Genomic DNA, 19289 nt, shown 5'->3' with positions numbered 1-19289 from the left:
CGCTTCGCTCCCTCGCCATGGTGAGCGCCCTCATACTAAATTTTTCTAGAAAAAACCCTGGTAACATCTATGGTGTTTCGGGTCAATTTCGACCCATATATATTTACTTCAAGAAAAGGCCAAAAACAAGTCTTTTTTTTTTTTTCTGTTGACTATCAGTGGCCTCATTGCTGGATCTGTACACTCCAGCAAGGAGAACACCACCAATGTAGGCATCCAGGCATGCACAGATTTTTATGCCATATTTGTCTGGCTTACTGGGCACGTATTGCCGGAACGGGCATTTTCCACGGAAAGGGAGAAAACGTTTATCTATTGTCACCTCTGGCCCTGGGTTGAACATCAGTGGAAGGAGTTGCACCCATCTCTCCCAGACATCCCTGATGGGAGCAAGCTTGTCAGATTTTGCTCTGGTGTCTCTGTTGTCAAATCTGAGGACTCTTGATATCATTCGAAAGGTCTGAAGTGACACTGTTGCCCGGAAAATATTCCTGCCTGTCGATGCGTCCCAGAGACTATCAGTGGCCTCATTGCTGGATCTGTACACTCCAGCAAGGAGAACACCACCAATGTAGGCATCCAGGCATTCCTCATCAATGTCATTCCACATGTTGCCATGGACTTTTTTTCCTTCAAGGTTTGTCATAGCAATTATGACTTTTTTTTAGTGACGATGGCATAAACAGATCAAAACATGACTTGATGTCACTTACTCTCGTCACAGCAAACCTTGTGATCCCAGGGGTCATTTTGATGACATCTGCAGCAGCTGTCCTGCCATGTACGTCAGGAGGTACTGAGCTCCAACAGATGTTGCCACTTTTGGATTTGAATGTTTCAGCAGGAGCAGCTTCAGCACCGGTGACCTCCTCATCAGACTGATCAGATGTGTCTGTGTCTTCTGGTTGAAACGCCACATCATCCTCCTCCTCAGAGACCTGCTCATCTCCATCGCTATACTGCCCTGTGTCCTCTGCCTCATTATCAGCAAAGATATGATCCAGAGCTTGGCTTACATTCAGTCCTCTTCTCATTGTTGCATGCTGTAAATTGGAGATGTGTACTCTGCAAGTCACCAACTCTAAACTCAATTGGCCTTACACGCCTGGACATGTCTGTCTTTGTTTGTTCTGTCAAACAAGCAAAGAGAAAAGCCCCTGACTGAAGCTCAAGTGGTTGGAGGAAGAGCTGGCTGTAGGCTGTTGGCTGATTGTGCGTTTATGATTTCAGTTTTGGCATTTATTATTGTTTTATAAGCTTATATTTTAACTGGGTCGAAATTGACCCTAACAATAGCCTAGTAAACTAGACCCACCGGCCTAGCGGCCAAAAATATTTTTTGCCTAACGAGTGGGTCTAGCCTCGCACCATATAAACAAAAACGACCCGGGCATCAAATCGTGCCCGCCAATCACAACGCAAGGTTTTTGTTTGGATTCTTTGGGCGGGCTTTTGCAGGAGTGACGACAAAGCTGCGCGACGCTGGAGAAAGCGCAGCAGGAAAGATGGCTACGGCTAGTGAACAGCGCGCGTTTGACTCCGCTTTGGAATCAGTTTTAGAAGAATTAGACCTGGAGTTTTCGTTGAAACATGAGCAGGAAGAGGCTCTCCGCTCATTCCTTTTCAAGAAGGACGTTTTCGCTGTTTTGCCGACCGGCTATGGCAAAAGTCTGATCTACCAGCTGGCTCCGCTCATAGCCAAAAGGATGGGGCTAGTTTGTGCAGTACGAAGAATTAATAAACAGCTTTGAAACATTACTTTTTGATTGTTTCTTATTTTCCCGTTATTTTAAATTTAAAGGAAATTATTTCACCAAACACCACTAAATAAAAACTCTCAAAAACAGTTTAAGCAAACACTTGAAAAACACTTGGAAAAAATGTGTATGTGGTACAGACTCCAAACCTGTGGTCATTATCTCCAAGCTTCTTAATATCTAGAACCTGTTTATTAATTAATACGCATTTTGAAAAATTATTTATTTCAAGGCCTCCCCCACTGCTTTCTGTCGCTCTGACTACGTCACAGTTGCGCTGATTGGTCAGAGCGTTGGCCTATACGCACAGAGACAGTTTGAAAGACAGCGGTTTGTTCCTCCTACCCGCTTCGGAAATGTCTACGGATCGAGGCCAGACTAAATATTCACATTTAGTCTGGCTTGCCAGGCTACCCTAACAACGCAAAGGTCACAATTTTCACCAGAGCATTTTATAATTTAGTAAAATTATTTTTTTGGATTTTATTTTGTTTAAATAGAAGTTCCTGACAAAGTCAAAAAGTCTTGATGCAATAAACAAATTTATGTAGTACTTTTATGCATGCTAAACCTAAAAACGGGTCGGTGCCGACCCTAACACTAGAGGAAGGATATCATACAATTTATAATAGAATCAAATAAATTATATAAACACTTGAATAACATTCATTCATTTATGTTTCCTCTCGTTCATGGTTATCTTTGTTTAAACGACGTCTTCTACCACCTGGTGAAGGTCTCACAGGTTCTTCAAAACCATCACAAGTATTCACAACCACCATTTGCAAAAGTTATTTGGGCTCAAGAAGCTACACAAGCAAACAAAAGGGGTGTTCACACAGCAACTTTTACTCCGGTGTAGCACCGGGGCTGCCCCGGTAGAGCGTTCACACGGTACAAAGTTATAGCGGTGTCGCCCCTGAAAGCTGCTTAAACCGGTGCAAATCTAACCCTGCTCGGGAGGTGGTTTAAGAAATTTACTCCAGAGTAAATGCTAGTTTGCGGGGCAGCAGCGATATAAAATGGGACGTCTGAACGCTACAGGGGTAGACTCGCTACGCGTGAGGAGAGTTGATTACATACGGGCATTGCATAATTTGCATCCTGGTATTTTGCGCTTCCAAAATGGCGAATATCAACAACAACAGAACTGCGTGTCTTCCAGTGTTGCCAGATTGGGCGGTTTTAAGTGCATTTTGGCGGATTTGAACATATTTTGGGCTGGAAAACGTCAGCAGTATCTGGCAACACTGGTGTCTTCATCCACGTTGTTTTCCCGGTGCTTGGTGATGTCATGACAACCGGGAAAAGGAAGTACATTTTCACGCATGCGCATATATCATTTCCGCATTATTACTATCGGAAATGATAGTAATAATGATAGGAAATGATAGTAATAAAAGGAAATATCAAAACTTTATTACTATCAAAGGAAATGATAGTAATAAAGTTTTTGCTACTATTGCACGGTCGCAGAAACTGCCGTGTGAACGCAAGTGGGGCTGCACCGGTGCTAACACGCTTCTCTCTAGTAAGCAGGTTTGTGACGTGTGAACGCTGCGCAAAATTTACACCGGTGTAAGATATATCGCAACAAAATACATCGGTGCAGCATCGATGCAAATATGTGCCGTGTAAACACCCTAAAAACTCCTCGCTTCCGGGCGCCGCCATGTGGGATAGTGTAGAACGCTGACCGAACTCTGATTGGTCTAGAGGAAATGTCGCACTCAGCCAAAAAACAGGTGTAGCGCCTATGGTGTTTTGGCGAGAAACTACAATTTGCAGCACATATGAACAAGGAAATATAGCGATTTGGCATGAAACATTAATGGAGCAGTGAATAGGCTCAGTACACAGCAGAATAGCATGACGAACTCGTTTTTTTTAAAATTCAGCGTTTATCGTGTTTTGGAAAAGAGCTCTTCACATATTAAAATAAAAAGACTAAGAACCCGGGCGGCACGGCTCTACATGTGTACGTTGGTCACATTGCTAGTACTATGTGTATTACATGAATAAGTGGTGGTTCTAGCTTGTATAGCGCCCCAACACCCTCTCCCCTTTCCAAAAAAGCCCCCAAAACTCTGCTTTTTTTTTTAATGATTTATTATAGTATGGACGGCACGGTGGTGTAGTGGTTAGCGCTGTTGGTTAGCCTTTCGCCCGTAGTCAGCTGGGATAGGCTCCAGCTTGCCTGCGACGCTGTAGGAGGATAAAGCGGCTAGAGATAATGAGATGAGATGAGACTAATGCCGCTTTTCCACTACAAACGCGGCTGAGCCGTGCCGTGCTGAGTCGAGCTGAGTGGGGCTGTTGGAGTCGCATTTCGACTACAACCGCGCTGAACCGTGCTGGCTGGAAGTGGGTGGACACATTGGGTGGAGTTAGCGAAAGTGGGTGGACGTCACGTGATGTCGTAGCGCAAACAGTGACATCAGTGAGCTTTTAAGCGGTAGTCTCACGACCCGGAGAGTAAACAATAAACATGGAGGACATGGAGTCGTTAGTGTTGCTGGTCTTGGTGCTGTGGCTTGTTGTCACCGACAACGCGGACAGATACTGGCAAGAGCGTATAGATGAGGCGAGGCGCATAAGGCTTCAGAAATTCTCGTAATTCGTAATTCTTCTCCTTCCGGGTTTACGGTGTTTACAGATCCCAGCGTGCTCGCGGGGCGTGTGTGGGCATGTGAGGACACTCCTCCTCACCAATCAGTGCACAGGGGAGTGTCTGCTCACGCCCCCAGCCTCACTCGGGTCGCTTTGGCTCGCTTCAGCCCCACTCCAAAACCGTGCGAGTTTTAGGGGCTAAGCAGGGCTGAAGCGAGCTGAGTCGTGCTGGTTTTTGGTAGTCGAAACGCGAGCCGTGTCGGGCTGAAGTGAGCTGAAAAAGGGTAGTGGAAAAGGGCCATAAGAACCCCCTGGCAGCAATGTACTGTTGAAATCTGTTTCAAGTCTTCTAGCATGCTGTTTTGGATGCGGATTAATCTGCATCGCTGACCAGAACGTTCAGAGTGATATGGTGTGTGTGTGTGTGTGTGTGTGTGTGTGTGTGTGTGTGTGTGTGTGTGTGTGAGAGAGAGAGAGAGAGAGAGAGAGAGAGAGAGAGAGAGAGAGAGAGAGAGAGAGAGCCCATGCCTGTCTCTTTGCTTCGCGCAGTTTGCGTTTGAGAGCGGTGAGGATACGCTGCACCTCCCACAAGCGCTCCTCTTTGGACAGGTCTTTTATCCCAGCCTGCAAGTCTCTGTGCAAGCGGTTCAGCAGGAACTCCTATAGAAAAACCACACACACACGTTACACTTTTTTCCCCCCTAAACAGATCACTGATCATTACAGAGCATCAGCCAGGTCAGATTTTTCCCCCTGATTATTTTCCCAGTGCACACATTCTCATTTGTTTTGCAAACACAACTGAAACCTCCAACCTCATTTGTGTATCACACATTTCCTTATGATGCACAAGTTTTTCTCCAACTTCCTTATATAAAATATGCAAATGTGCTAAAAATAAATTCCACTTCCCTTTGCTGGTCAGGCAAGCCTCAACGTTTTCGCCCGAAACGCTTCAACAAGTTTCAAGCATACAGTATAACATGCATGCTGTATCGTTTAGCTTCTTTACAGCTGTACCTGTCTCCGGATCTCCTCCTTAATGCTCTCCTGGGTATCAGGCAAGGCCGGCATGGTGGCTACGTTGGACCAGCGCAGAGGATGCACCACTGGTTTCAGAACCACATCACCGAAAAGCTCACGCACATGTGTGAAGAAGACGTAGAGCACTCGGTTCCCTATCTGTAAACGGAAAGGAGGAGAGTTTTTAGTTATCTACAGTAGATCATTACAAGTGTAATATATCAGGAGTAAAACATGACGCAGAGTTCTTGGAGAGTTTTTTCCCCTCCAATAACACCACATCCCAAACTGCTTCATTCCTCTTATAAAACAATCTGCTAATGAAGTTAAGTTATGGAGAAACGACAAAAAGCTTCTTACCGAGTTAAAACTTAACAAGATGTTTTATTGTAATTACAAGATTGAGTTTCTCTCACGTGGCAACAATATGCTTCGGTGTTTAATGACATCATACAAGTCTCGAGAAGTGCAGATTCAGGAGTAACATCGTAGGGACATAACATACAAACAGTTTGCTGTTATTTATGAACAGCTTTAGTTTTACTGATGCAGGAAATGGGCTTAAACCATTCAACAGAGACAAATCTGCCCCAACCCTGTGTTTAAACCATGTAATCCTTGCAAGTTGCCTTTGAAGTAAACACAGCCAAGCTAAGCAGCTCTAAGAACCAGTAACATTTAAACACAAGCATGAAAAGGAGGGGGGAAAAACAGCCAGATCCAGCGTATGGCAAAATTATGAATCACAAGTTTCTAAAGCATCTTCAAAACGACGTGATTTTAAAGGAGAACTGATGGCAAATTTTTTTTTATCATCAAAATTCTATTTCCAGAGATGCCTACCCCAAATTTTGAATTTCAGTATTCTTGAAAACATTTTTCAGTATTTTGGAATGACTTTCAGTAACATTAATTTATGCGCATGGCCATTATAAAGAGGTGTATATACCAATATGTTTAACATTTAAATTATTAAAAAGAACTGTTTTGTGTGAATTGAATAAACAAAACACGAGCAGCCATCTCAACTGAATTTCCACTCAACAAATTTCTAGAGCATACAATATATCACATTTTTATAAATACAATAGTGTTCTCTGTTTGCAGACATTACGGTTGACTACCAATCATTGGTATTGAATGTAACTCCTCAAAAGTATTATATTATATTGCCTGGCAAAATGTTCTACCTGTTAACGGATTCTAATAAAATTTTAAAAAAAATTCTTATTTCATGCCAAAGAGAGTCTGACATTGTTATCTTAATGTCCCAATATATAAATACTTCAGCATAATGCTTCAGAAGAGACATTGAATAAAATGACATTAATAATTGTATTTAAAACAGTTTGCAATTTTAAATTAAAAAATTAAAAATTTAAAAATTAAAAACAGTTAAATCAATTTTTTGCCACAATCCCAACAGCACTAATCATAAAATTCTGTTTTTGATCATACTACATGTACATTTGCACTTGCAACACTGAAAAGACTTTGAATTAAAGAAGTACAGCCAGTGTTTGATATTTCAGTGAATAAAAATCAGACATGTAAAAAGAAACTGAATAAGTTTAACTCATATTTCATGGCACTAATCGGCAAGTTCAACTCCAAGCACAGGTCAACCATCACTGCTTCAGCACGTGTCACGTTCCGTGTCTTTTCATCCACAGATTTCGTAAAAAACTGCTGGATACCCCCAGATTTACTTTCCGCCTGACTCGCCATTTCAGCATACTCCATATGTTTTTTTGTAGTTGACATGCCGCATGCAGTCATCGTGACCACCATGAGTGATGTTAATGTCAGTTCTACACAGTTTGCAGTGTGCGTATCCATTGCCCTCTTGACTGGGTGTAATGCACGGCCATTCTACTGTATATCGTGGGAGGAACACCTGAGACCTGTGTTTCACTTGTCCCGATACTGAGCGTTTCATTTCCACTATTGAGAAGCAGCACCATGCGTCTGTACTGTGTGATGCCGAGCGAAAATAGCGCGAACAAATGTGCGGAATCTGCGCATGTCACACACAGCATGTACGGAATCTGCGCATGTCACACACAGCATGTACGGAATCTGCGCATGTCACGCACAGCATGTACGGAATCTGCGCATGTCACGCACAGCATGTGACAAAACCTCTTTTTTTTTTTTTTTTACACATTTTAAACATCTGTGCTTTTTTAAAACCTCTTTTTTACACATTTTAAACATCTGAGCTTTTTTAAAACCTCTTTTTTACACATTTTAAACATCTGTGCTTTTTAAAACCTTTTTTTACACATTTTAAACATCTGTGCTTTTTAAAACCTTTTTTTACACATTTTAAACATCTGTGCTTTTTAAAACCTTTTTTTACACATTTTAAACATCTGTGCTTTTTTAAAACCTTTTTTTACACATTTTAAAACCTCTTTTTTACACATTTTAAACATCTGTGCTTTTTTAAAACCTCTTTTTTACACATTTTAAACATCTGTGCTTTTTTAAACCTCTTTTTTACACATTTTAAACATCTGAGCTTTTTTAAAACCTCTTTTTTTACACATTTTAAACATCTGTGCTTTTTAAAACCTTTTTTTTTTACACATTTTAAACATCTGTGCTTTTTAAAACCTTTTTTTTTTACACATTTTAAACATCTGTGCTTTTTAAAACCTTTTTTTTACACATTTTAAACATCTGTGCTTTTTAAAACCTTTTTTTTTTTTACACATTTTAAACATCTGTGCTTTTTAAAACCTTTTTAACACATTTTAAACATCTGTGCTTTTTAAAAGCTCTTTTTTTTACACATTTTAAACATGTGCTTTTTTAAAACCTCTTTTTTTACACATTTTAAACATCTGTGCTTTTTAAAACCTCTTTTTTACACATTTTAAACCCTTTTTTTACGCATTTTAAACATCTGTGCTTTTTAAAACTTTTTTTTTTTACACATTTTAAACATCTGTGCTTTTTAAAACCTTTTTTTTACACATTTTAAACATCTATGCTTTTTAAAAGCTCTTTTTTACACATTTTAAACATCTGTGCTTTTTAAAACCTTTTTTTTTACACATTTTAAACATCTGTGCTTTTTAAAACCTTTTTTTACACATTTTAAACATCTGTGCTTTTAAAACCTTTTTTTAACACATTTTAAACATCTGTGCTTTTTAAAACCTTTTTTTTTACACATTTTAAACATCTGTGCTTTTTAAAACCTTTTTTTACACATTTTAAACATCTGTGCTTTTAAAACCTTTTTTTAACACATTTTAAACATCTGTGCTTTTTAAAACCTTTTTTTTACACATTTTAAACATCTGTGCTTTTTAAAAGCTCTTTTTTACACATTTTAAACATCTGTGCTTTTTTAAAACCTCTTTTTTACACATTTTAAACATCTGTGCTTTTTAAAAGCTCTTTTTTTACACATTTTAAACATCTGTGCTTTTTAAAACCTTTTTTTTTTTACACATTTTAAACATCTGTGCTTTTTAAAACCTCTTTTTTACACATTTTAAACATCTGTGCTTTTTTAAAACCTCTTTTTTACACATTTTAAACATCTGTGCGTTTTTAAAACCTCTTTTTTTACACATTTTAAACATCTGTGCTTTTTAAAACCTCTTTTTTACACATTTTAAACATCTGTGCTTTTTTAAAACCTTTTTTTACGCATTTTAAACATCTGTGCTTTTTAAAACTTTTTTTTTTACACATTTTAAACATCTGTGCTTTTTAAAACCTTTTTTTTACACATTTTAAACATCTGTGCTTTTTAAAACCTTTTTTTTACACATTTTAAACATCTGTGCTTTTTAAAACCTTTTTTTACACATTTTAAACATCTGTGCTTTTTAAAAGCTCTTTTTTACACATTTTAAACATCTGTGTTTTTTTAAAACCTCTTTTTTTTTTACACATTTTAAACATCTGTGCTTTTTAAAACCTCTTTTTTTTACACATTTTAAACATCTGTGCTTTTTTAAAACCTTTTTTACGCATTTTAAACATCTGTGCTTTTTTTAAAACCTATTTTTTTTTTACACATTTTAAACATCTGTGCTTTTTAAAACCTTTTTTTTACACATTTTAAACATCTGTGCTTTTTAAAACTTTTTTTTACACATTTTAAACATCTGCTTTTTAAAACCTTTTTTTTACACATTTTAAACATCTGTGCTTTTTAAAACCTTTTTTTTTTTTACACATTTTAAACATCTGTGCTTTTTAAAACCTTTTTTTTTTTACACATTTTAAACATCTGTGCTTTTAAAACCTTTTTTTTAACACATTTTAAACATCTGTGCTTTTTAAAACCTTTTTTTACACATTTTAAACATCTGTGCTTTTTAAAACTTTTTTTTACACATTTTAAACATCTGCTTTTTAAAACCTCTTTTTTACACATTTTAAACATCTGTGCTTTTTAAAACCTTTTTTTTTACACATTTTAAACATCTGTGCTTTTTAAAACCTTTTTTTTTTACACATTTTAAACATCTGTGCTTTTAAAACCTTTTTTTTAACACATTTTAAACATCTGTGCTTTTTAAAACCTTTTTTTTTACACATTTTAAACATCTGTGCTTTTTAAAAGCTCTTTTTTTACACATTTTAAACATCTGTGCTTTTTTAAAACCTCTTTTTTACACATTTTAAACATCTGTGCTTTTTAAAAGCTCTTTTTTACACATTTTAAACATCTGTGCTTTTTAAAACCTTTTTTTTTACACATTTTAAACATCTGTGCTTTTTTAAAACCTCTTTTTTTTACACATTTTAAACATCTGTGCTTTTTAAAACTTTTTTTTTTACACATTTTAAACATCTGTGCTTTTTAAAACCTTTTTTTTACACATTTTAAACATCTATGCTTTTTAAAAGCTCTTTTTTACACATTTTAAACATCTGTGCTTTTTAAAACCTCTTTTTTACACATTTTAAACATCTGAGCTTTTTTAAAACCTCTTTTTTACACATTTTAAACATCTGTGCTTTTTAAAACCTTTTTTTTTTACACATTTTAAACATCTGTGCTTTTTAAAACCTTTTTTTTTTTACACATTTTAAACATCTGTGCTTTTTAAAACCTTTTTTTTTACACATTTTAAACATCTGTGCTTTTTAAAACCTTTTTTTTTACACATTTTAAACATCTGTGCTTTTTAAAACCTTTTTTTAACACATTTTAAACATCTGTGCTTTTTAAAAGCTCTTTTTTTTACACATTTTAAACATCTGTGCTTTTTAAAAGCTCTTTTTTACACATTTTAAACATGTGCTTTTTTAAAACCTCTTTTTTTTACACATTTTAAACATCTGTGCTTTTTAAAAGCTCTTTTTTACACATTTTAAACATCTGCTTTTTAAAACTTTTTTTTTACACATTTTAAACATCTGTGCTTTTTAAAACCTTTTTTTTTACACATTTTAAACATCTGTGCTTTTAAACCCTTTTTTTTAACACATTTTAAACATCTGTGCTTTTTTAAAACCTCTTTTTTTTTACACATTTTAAACATCTGTGCTTTTTAAAACCTCTTTTTTACACATTTTAAACATCTGCTTTTTAAAACTTTTTTTTTACACATTTTAAACATCTGTGCTTTTTAAAACCTTTTTTTTTACACATTTTAAACATCTGTGCTTTTAAAACCTTTTTTTTAACACATTTTAAACATCTGTGCTTTTTTAAAACCTCTTTTTTTTTTACACATTTTAAACATCTGTGCTTTTTAAAACCTCTTTTTTACACATTTTAAACCCTTTTTTTACGCATTTTAAACATCTGTGCTTTTTAAAACTTTTTTTTACACATTTTAAACATCTGTGCTTTTTAAAAGCTCTTTTTTACACATTTTAAACATCTGCTTTTTAAAACTTATTTTTTACACATTTTAAACATCTGTGCTTTTTAAAACCTTTTTTTTTTTACACATTTTAAACATCTGTGCTTTTAAAACCTTTTTTTTAACACATTTTAAACATCTGTGCTTTTTAAAACCTTTTTTTTTTACACATTTTAAACATCTGTGCTTTTTAAAAGCTCTTTTTTACACATTTTAAACATCTGTGCTTTTTAAAACCTCTTTTTTACACATTTTAAACATCTGTGCTTTTTAAAACCTCTTTTTTACACATTTTAAACATCTGTGCTTTTTTAAAACCTTTTTTTACGCATTTTAAACATCTGTGCTTTTTAAAACCTTTTTTTTACACATTTTAAACATCTATGCTTTTTAAAAGCTCTTTTTTACACATTTTAAACATCTGTGCTTTTTAAAACCTTTTTTTTTTTACACATTTTAAACATCTGTGCTTTTTTAAAACCTTTTTTTACGCATTTTAAACATCTGTGCTTTTTAAAACTTTTTTTTTACACATTTTAAACATCTGTGCTTTTTAAAACCTTTTTTTTACACATTTTAAACATCTATGCTTTTTAAAAGCTCTTTTTTACACATTTTAAACATCTGTGCTTTTTAAAACCTCTTTTTTACACATTTTAAACATCTGAGCTTTTTTAAAACCTCTTTTTTACACATTTTAAACATCTGTGCTTTTTAAAACTTTTTTTTTTTACACATTTTAAACATCTGTGCTTTTTAAAACCTTATTTTTTACACATTTTAAACATCTGTGCTTTTTAAAACCTTTTTTTTTACACATTTTAAACATCTGTGCTTTTTAAAACCTTTTTTTTTTTTTTACACATTTTAAACATCTGTGCTTTTTAAAACCTTTTTTTAACACATTTTAAACATCTGTGCTTTTTAAAAGCTCTTTTTTTTTACACATTTTAAACATCTGTGCTTTTTAAAAGCTCTTTTTTACACATTTTAAACATGTGCTTTTTTAAAACCTCTTTTTTTTACACATTTTAAACATCTGTGCTTTTTAAAACCTCTTTTTTACACATTTTAAACCCTTTTTTTACGCATTTTAAACATCTGTGCTTTTTAAAACTTTTTTTTACACATTTTAAACATCTGTGCTTTTTAAAAGCTCTTTTTTACACATTTTAAACATCTGCTTTTTAAAACTTTTTTTTACACATTTTAAACATCTGTGCTTTTTAAAACCTTTTTTTTTACACATTTTAAACATCTGTGCTTTTAAAACCTTTTTTTTAACACATTTTAAACATCTGTGCTTTTTAAAACCTTTTTTTTTTACACATTTTAAACATCTGTGCTTTTTAAAAGCTCTTTTTTACACATTTTAAACATCTGTGCTTTTTTAAAACCTCTTTTTTTACACATTTTAAACATCTGTGCTTTTTAAAAGCTCTTTTACACATTTTAAACATCTGTGCTTTTTTAAAACCTCTTTTTTTACACATTTTAAACATCTGTGCTTTTTAAAACCTCTTTTTTACACATTTTAAACATCTGTGCTTTTTTAAAACCTTTTTTACGCATTTTAAACATCTGTGCTTTTTAAAACCTTTTTTTTTACACATTTTAAACATCTATGCTTTTTAAAAGCTCTTTTTTACACATTTTAAACATCTGTGCTTTTTAAAACCTTTTTTTACGCATTTTAAACATCTGTGCTTTTTAAAACTTTTTTTTTACACATTTTAAACATCTGTGCTTTTTAAAACCTTTTTTTTACACATTTTAAACATCTATGCTTTTTAAAAGCTCTTTTTTACACATTTTAAACATCTGTGCTTTTTAAAACCTTTTTTTTTACACATTTTAAACATCTGTGCTTTTTAAAAGCTCTTTTTTACACATTTTAAACATCTGTGCTTTTTAAAAGCTCTTTTTTACACATTTTAAACATCTGTGTTTTTTTAAAACCTCTTTTTTTTACATATTTTAAACATCTGTGCTTTTTAAAACCTCTTTTTTTACACATTTTAAACATCTGTGCTTTTTTAAAACCTTTTTTACACATTTTAAACATGTGTTTTTTTAAAACCTCTTTTTTTTACATATTTTAAACATCTGTGCTTTTTAAAACCTCTTTTTTTACACATTTTAAACATCTGTGCTTTTTTAAAACCTTTTTTACACATTTTAAACATGTGTTTTTTTAAAACCTCTTTTTTTTACATATTTTAAACATCTGTGCTTTTTAAAACCTCTTTTTTTAACACATTTTAAACATCTGTGCTTTTTTAAAACCTTTTTTACGCATTTTAAACATCTGTGCTTTTTTTAAAACCTCTTTTTTTTTTTTTTTACACATTTTAAACATCTGTGCTTTTTTTAAAACATCTTGTTGTACACATTTTAAACATCTCATAGCATCATTAGCTAGCACCTCTTGGCAGACAACACCCTGTGGAGCATCTTCATATCCAGTCCATGAAAATCCAAACTTTAAATAATCGTGGTCATACTTCCTTCTTTTTTTGCTTGGCCCAGACTCTGTCTCCTCACTCACTGTAGCTTTAGGTACTAAAAATCGATCCATTTTGTCTCTGGCAAAGGCTAGCTGAAGTTCGCTAAATGTCCGCAATAGTAACTTCTTCTGGTTTATTTTTCCTCACGTTGCCCCCCCCCCGAAGAACTCTGGCGCCCCCTAGGGGAGGCGTGCCCCACACTTTGAAAAGCCCTGTGCTAGGTAATATATCAGTCCATATGTCAAAGCAATGGCCGTAAACGAGATTCATCGAGACCTGTGCGAGACACTGTAGGATGGAAGTAAAACGTACAGCAGAAATCAAAGCGACCAACATCTGCCAATGTTGTCAAAAGACACACGCGCCTTCTTTCGAATGCTGACGTAATCAAACCGGAAGTGTTGTTTGTTTTGATAGCAATCGGGAAAGTCTGAAAAAAGTAGGCAGTAATCGTCATTTAAACTCGTTTTTTGGAAAACAGTTTTCAAAATGGCGGCGCTGACACTTCATGTTTTGAAGTCTCGCACAAGTCTCGTGAAGATCGTGCGGATGAGCGATGCCTGCCGTGGACCATCCATCCATTACCTGTAGCCGCTTATCCTGTTCTACAGGGTCGCAGGCAAGCTGGAGCCTATCCCAGCTGACTACGGGCGAAAGGCGGGGTACACCCTGGACAAGTCGCCAGGTCATCACAGGGCTGACACATAGACACAGACAACCATTCACACTCACATTCACACCTACGCTCAATTTAGAGTCACCAGTTAACCTAACCTGCATGTCTTTGGACTGTGGGGGAAACCGGAGCACCCGGAGGAAACCCACGCAGACACGGGGAGAACATGCAAACTCCACACAGAAAGGCCCTCGCCGGCCACGGGGCTCGAACCCGGACCTTCTTGCTGTGAGGCGACAGCGCTAACCACTACACCACCGTGCCGCCCCTGCCGTGGACCAAATGAACTAAATTCAGCATGGATAAAAACCGAATAGGCTGATAAGTATAATATTTAATTGCAATTAGTTGCCAATACGAGTGGCGATATAAGGTTACTAAAACCGAAAAATGTAACTGAAGAACATGTTAATTAAGAAATAAAGCAAGTTTAAAAATGACTTCAGTTCTCCTTTAAGGCATGAAGTGTTGAAAAAAAAATGTGTTAAAAATTAAAAACCGCACCTTTAAAAATGATCTAACCTCAGCGTTAAAGTCTCACCTGAACAGTCGGATTGAGCACAATGGAGATGTTCTGGATGTTCATCTTGGTGTCCGCCTCACGGGCGATCACGTGGTCCATATGAGTGATAAGCCATGACAAGAGCAGCCTGCTTCCCTCAGGAACCTCGGCCAACAGCCGCTGGAACTCGTGCAGCTTCTCTGCCTCGCTGGAGCGGCCGCACGCATCCTCAAATCGCGGCGCCAGATCTCGGCCCAGGAGGTTGTCGGGCAGCTCGCGCAGGTACTGCTTCATTAGACTGGCCACAGTGTGTGGCTCGTACTCCTCCAGGCACGGGCACTCCTCCCGGTCGTACGCCGCCTTCAGCTCGTCCACTTTCGACTTCATTCCTGCAGAAAGGCGAAGTAGTTATAAACCTCACAATCAAGAATGGATAATGACCCGAAACTAGCTAGCAACGCAACACCACAAACTAGCTCTCCTCGTTATGCAACAGCAACAAATTGGGAAGAGCGAAGGCTTGCATATGCTTCCTTGGAGACATGCAATGCCATAACAATGTTTCTTCAAACTGCAGCTCGTGCTCTGAAGACATCCAGAGGAAAGCGCTATCTACCCTCTTCTGCATACATGAGCTCAAAGACACCCATGATTGGCTAATGTTGCTCTGATTGAGAGGACAGAATGGAATACCATACCTCCTACCAAGAAAGCATGAGCAGTTATCTCTTAAAGTGCATATTCTGGACCAATTTCATTTTTTTTTATATGAAAGTATGTCCCTTTACACACTCATCCAGAAGGGTAATTTTGCACAAGGCCATCTGTCTACAGCAGAAAAAAATAAAATAACAAAACGTGTCTGGAAAAATCCCAAGGGAGTCTGGAGCCAGATTCGTGACGTCACCTGCGGAAGCGCCAGCAGGCTGCGCGAGCTTTGCACGGTTTCAGTGCACAGCCTGTGTAGACCAAGCGCTCCCATTTCTCTCTTGTTGTCCGGTCTTTTGGAAAACGATGAGTACTAATCCCATCAAGATTGGTGTTGCTACACCCTCCTACGCTACATCTGTTAACCATTTTAATAATTACGTGATAACGTTGAAGAAATTTGCAGAAAACCACCAGGTCGTTTTCTCATAAACAAACCAGTGCTGACGTAGCATTCAGAGGGAGGCGTCCCGCACGCGACGTCACGAAAATCAACATTTCCCTGGAAATCCAAATGCAAAGTTTTTTCAGAGGCGGACCAATTCGCCTCAAATGGCTTGATTTCAACTGAATTTTTCTGGTATTGCGCAAGGTAAAAAAATTACACAGAATGCAAAACGTGACAGATATTTGACCAAAGTTTAATATAAAATAGGAGAATTGCACTGATCTGGTTCCTGAATTTACCCGTGATATGCACTTTAAAATTCCTGCCCATGATTATGGCGGTGATGTTGGAGTTCAAACATTCATTCAAACCTCAGCAGTAGGGTGGACGATTTTCTTTTGCACCACTTAAAGGGCTGATGACACGAACATGACTCTATGCAATTTCTTAAATAAACTATACAACATGGCAAACATGTTAGATTTCTGTTATAATTACGTGAAAAGAAGCTGTTGTTACGCAAATATCCAACTTTTAATTGCACAGCGCAAGAAAACTGGGTCCGTGGCTCGCGGCCATGTGACGTCAGCAGGAGAACACGCTGCGGTTCACTGGCTGTTCTACTCTGGTTCTACTCAATGGAAATGGCGCATGAAAACGCCAGTGAACTCTCTAGTGCTAGCTCTTCCTCTTCTGGGAGTCTAGAATTGTGTTGATCTCTTCCGAATAGACTCTATGATAGCCTACCCTCTTTACCCTTTGCCTCTCGTTGCTAGGCGGCAGTTACATGAAAGCCGCAAGCTTTCACAAGCAAATACATGACTGATATCACGCCGACTTTATGATTACATTTATGATTATCATGTAGAATCTATAGCTCTACGTACCTTTATCTTATGTCGTTTCACAACACATGTTCTGACAGGAGGACTATCTTTGGATCCGGCATAGCTACTAGTAGATTCCCTCCGGAATACTGGCAGTGTTGCCAGATTGGGAGGAATCCCGCAACAGATACTGGCAACAGATACTGCTGACGTTTTCCAGCCCAAAATATGTTCAAAACCCACCAAAATGCACTTGAAACCGCTCAACTGGGTGGGAAAAATCCCAATCTGGCAACACTGTGTAGGCACTGCTGATGGTAGTAACACACGTTTGTGATGAACTGAACACCCAAGAGATTCTTTTAAGCTGGGAAGGGTGTCAAAACAATCCAAATCGAAGTGTTCAGAGCACAGGACGGATGTTGGTGAGGGCTCCCACTTGTCACGAGTGCGCCTGACTTGCTTCACCCACTTCGCATGCAGCTCGGGATCTCTGGGAAACTTGAATAAACTTACCCCATCCTTGTAGGTTTTGGAGCAAAAGCCGGCAACACAACGCGAAGGCATAATAACTAATATATATATGTATAATAATAATATTAATAATGACAAACTGAACACCTGTCGCATCAACAATAAACTGGTAAGTTAGGAGGAAGATTCTTTCGCTGACGTCATATAGCTCCTCCTCCTCATTCGTCTCCTGGGTGCTGCAGCCCCGTCAAATTTGCCCAAATAGCCGCGTTTTTTATCATAACTTGTAAAATAGGCGCCTTCGTGAATTAATATATGGATCATCGGGAATTACTTTTTATGTTATAAAACATCGCCAAAGATGTCAAAAACGTGTCATCAGCACTTTAAAATGTATTTCAATACTCGAACAAAATCCTGAAAATTTCCGCAGTTTTTTTTTTTAAGCTAGAACTAAGGTTATGAAAGCAGAGAATCATTGGATGTTAAATGCCCTACAGTATAAAAATTGAGGATTTTTACTAAAGCCAGTCAATTACATGTCACTTTCTTACTAATTTGTGCCAACACTGTGTTATAAACTGGTATAAGCAACCAAAGTCTGCTTGTTCCTTTATACAGTTACAAGTGTCGATGTAGGTTAACGCGACAGCTTACCAGAGACACGATAGATGCCTTCACACTTCATGCCATAGCTCTCGACGTAGTCAATGCACTCGCGGAAAATGGCAGGCAGCTGGATTCCGTCGTACAGCGCTGTCCTCCTCACTGCCTCGGCTAACGGCGCACCAAAAATGGGTCGGACTGTGGCTGGAGTCTCCACAGCGACTGGCTCTGGCTCTGCAGTGCTTGGCTTTTTCTTCTTCTTCTTCTCCTTCCACTGCTTGACCACGTCGGCTGCAGTCAAGTCTTTGGACTTCTTGTCCTTGGCCTTCTCCTCTTTGGGGCCTTTTTCCTTCACTTTAAAATCCTTTTCCTTCTTCTTGGAGAAGCTGGGCTTCTTGAACACGTGGATGCCTTTGGAGCGCTTCATCTTGGATGGGCTCTCGGCCTCGTCAGCCGAGCTATCCTCCTGGAAGGCAGCGTAGCCCTCGGCTACAAAAGAGAAGGAAAGAAAAGCAAATGAAGGAAGAGGGAGAGAGGTAGAACTCGCATCCTGCTCTACAGACCTGATACCATAATAAGCAATCAGGCAGATTACAAAGCTGTGAGAAATATCCCATGCCACCTCCTCTTTCATCTCTACTCCAGCCAATCTTCCTCAAGGTGAGCCGTGACCAAAAAAAGAGAAGACAGAGGGGAGATTTTTAAAAAAAAAGATAATAATAAAACGTTTATAAATGAGGTCAGCTCACAATTTAGTGCTATTCCCTGTGAGACTACTGCACCCGTTCTCTATTTAGCACTCCATCTTTGGAGCCGTGACACCTACTTTGCAAAGCGTACCCTCAGTAACTGAGCTCATAACAGCAATCAGAGCCCATCAGCCAGTGCTTATGAACCTGTCTCCTTAGAGAGCTTTGGAGTCAATCAGAGATGTTGCTCTGCCACAAATACACACCCACAGAGGACAGGGACTGACAGGGTGTGTCCTCAAACTGTCCATCACTTCCTGCTTCCCTGCAATAGGTTGGCTAAATATAGCCGGTGGGTGGAAAGCAGTGTACTCTCTCCAGAGCTGCGGAGTAAAATCCGACGCACTCGGCCAGCGCGGACTCCATCACACCGAAAATATTCTTATTCTCTTGAATACAATTACAGAAGCTGATAGCTGTTGGTGAATTGTAGAACTGATTACAAGGAACAAACCAGAACAGAATCTAGACCATAGTGATGGTTCAAGTCTGACAAGTTCTAGTATGACTAATCTTGAGGAGTACATCTAGAAGCTAACATGCAAATTCTGTATCAAGCCCAAGACGTACACTTAAGGCTTAGCTTTAGGCTAACAAGATTAATTATGTTCAGCCCCCC

The 19289-nt window shown here is 37.3% G+C and overlaps 1 protein-coding gene across 2 annotated transcripts in view; it reads right to left on the bottom strand.

Moving 5' to 3' along the window:
• Positions 1–19289, bottom strand: part of ralbp1 (ralA binding protein 1) — a 74818-nt gene that overhangs the window by 26198 nt on the left and 29331 nt on the right. For both annotated transcript variants that reach the window (XM_060906215.1, XM_060906216.1), the window contains 4 exons: positions 17973–18410; positions 14958–15307; positions 5388–5549; positions 4896–5027 (listed from right to left, as the gene is read on the bottom strand). In XM_060906215.1, coding sequence (XP_060762198.1) covers positions 4896–5027; positions 5388–5549; positions 14958–15307; positions 17973–18410 — 1082 coding nt within the window. The remainder of the gene's footprint in view (positions 1–4895; positions 5028–5387; positions 5550–14957; positions 15308–17972; positions 18411–19289) is intronic.

Source organism: Neoarius graeffei, chromosome 23, assembly GCF_027579695.1.
Source record: "Neoarius graeffei isolate fNeoGra1 chromosome 23, fNeoGra1.pri, whole genome shotgun sequence".
Lineage (NCBI taxonomy): Eukaryota > Metazoa > Chordata > Actinopteri > Siluriformes > Ariidae > Neoarius > Neoarius graeffei.
This window is presented reverse-complemented; position numbering and strand designations above follow the sequence as displayed.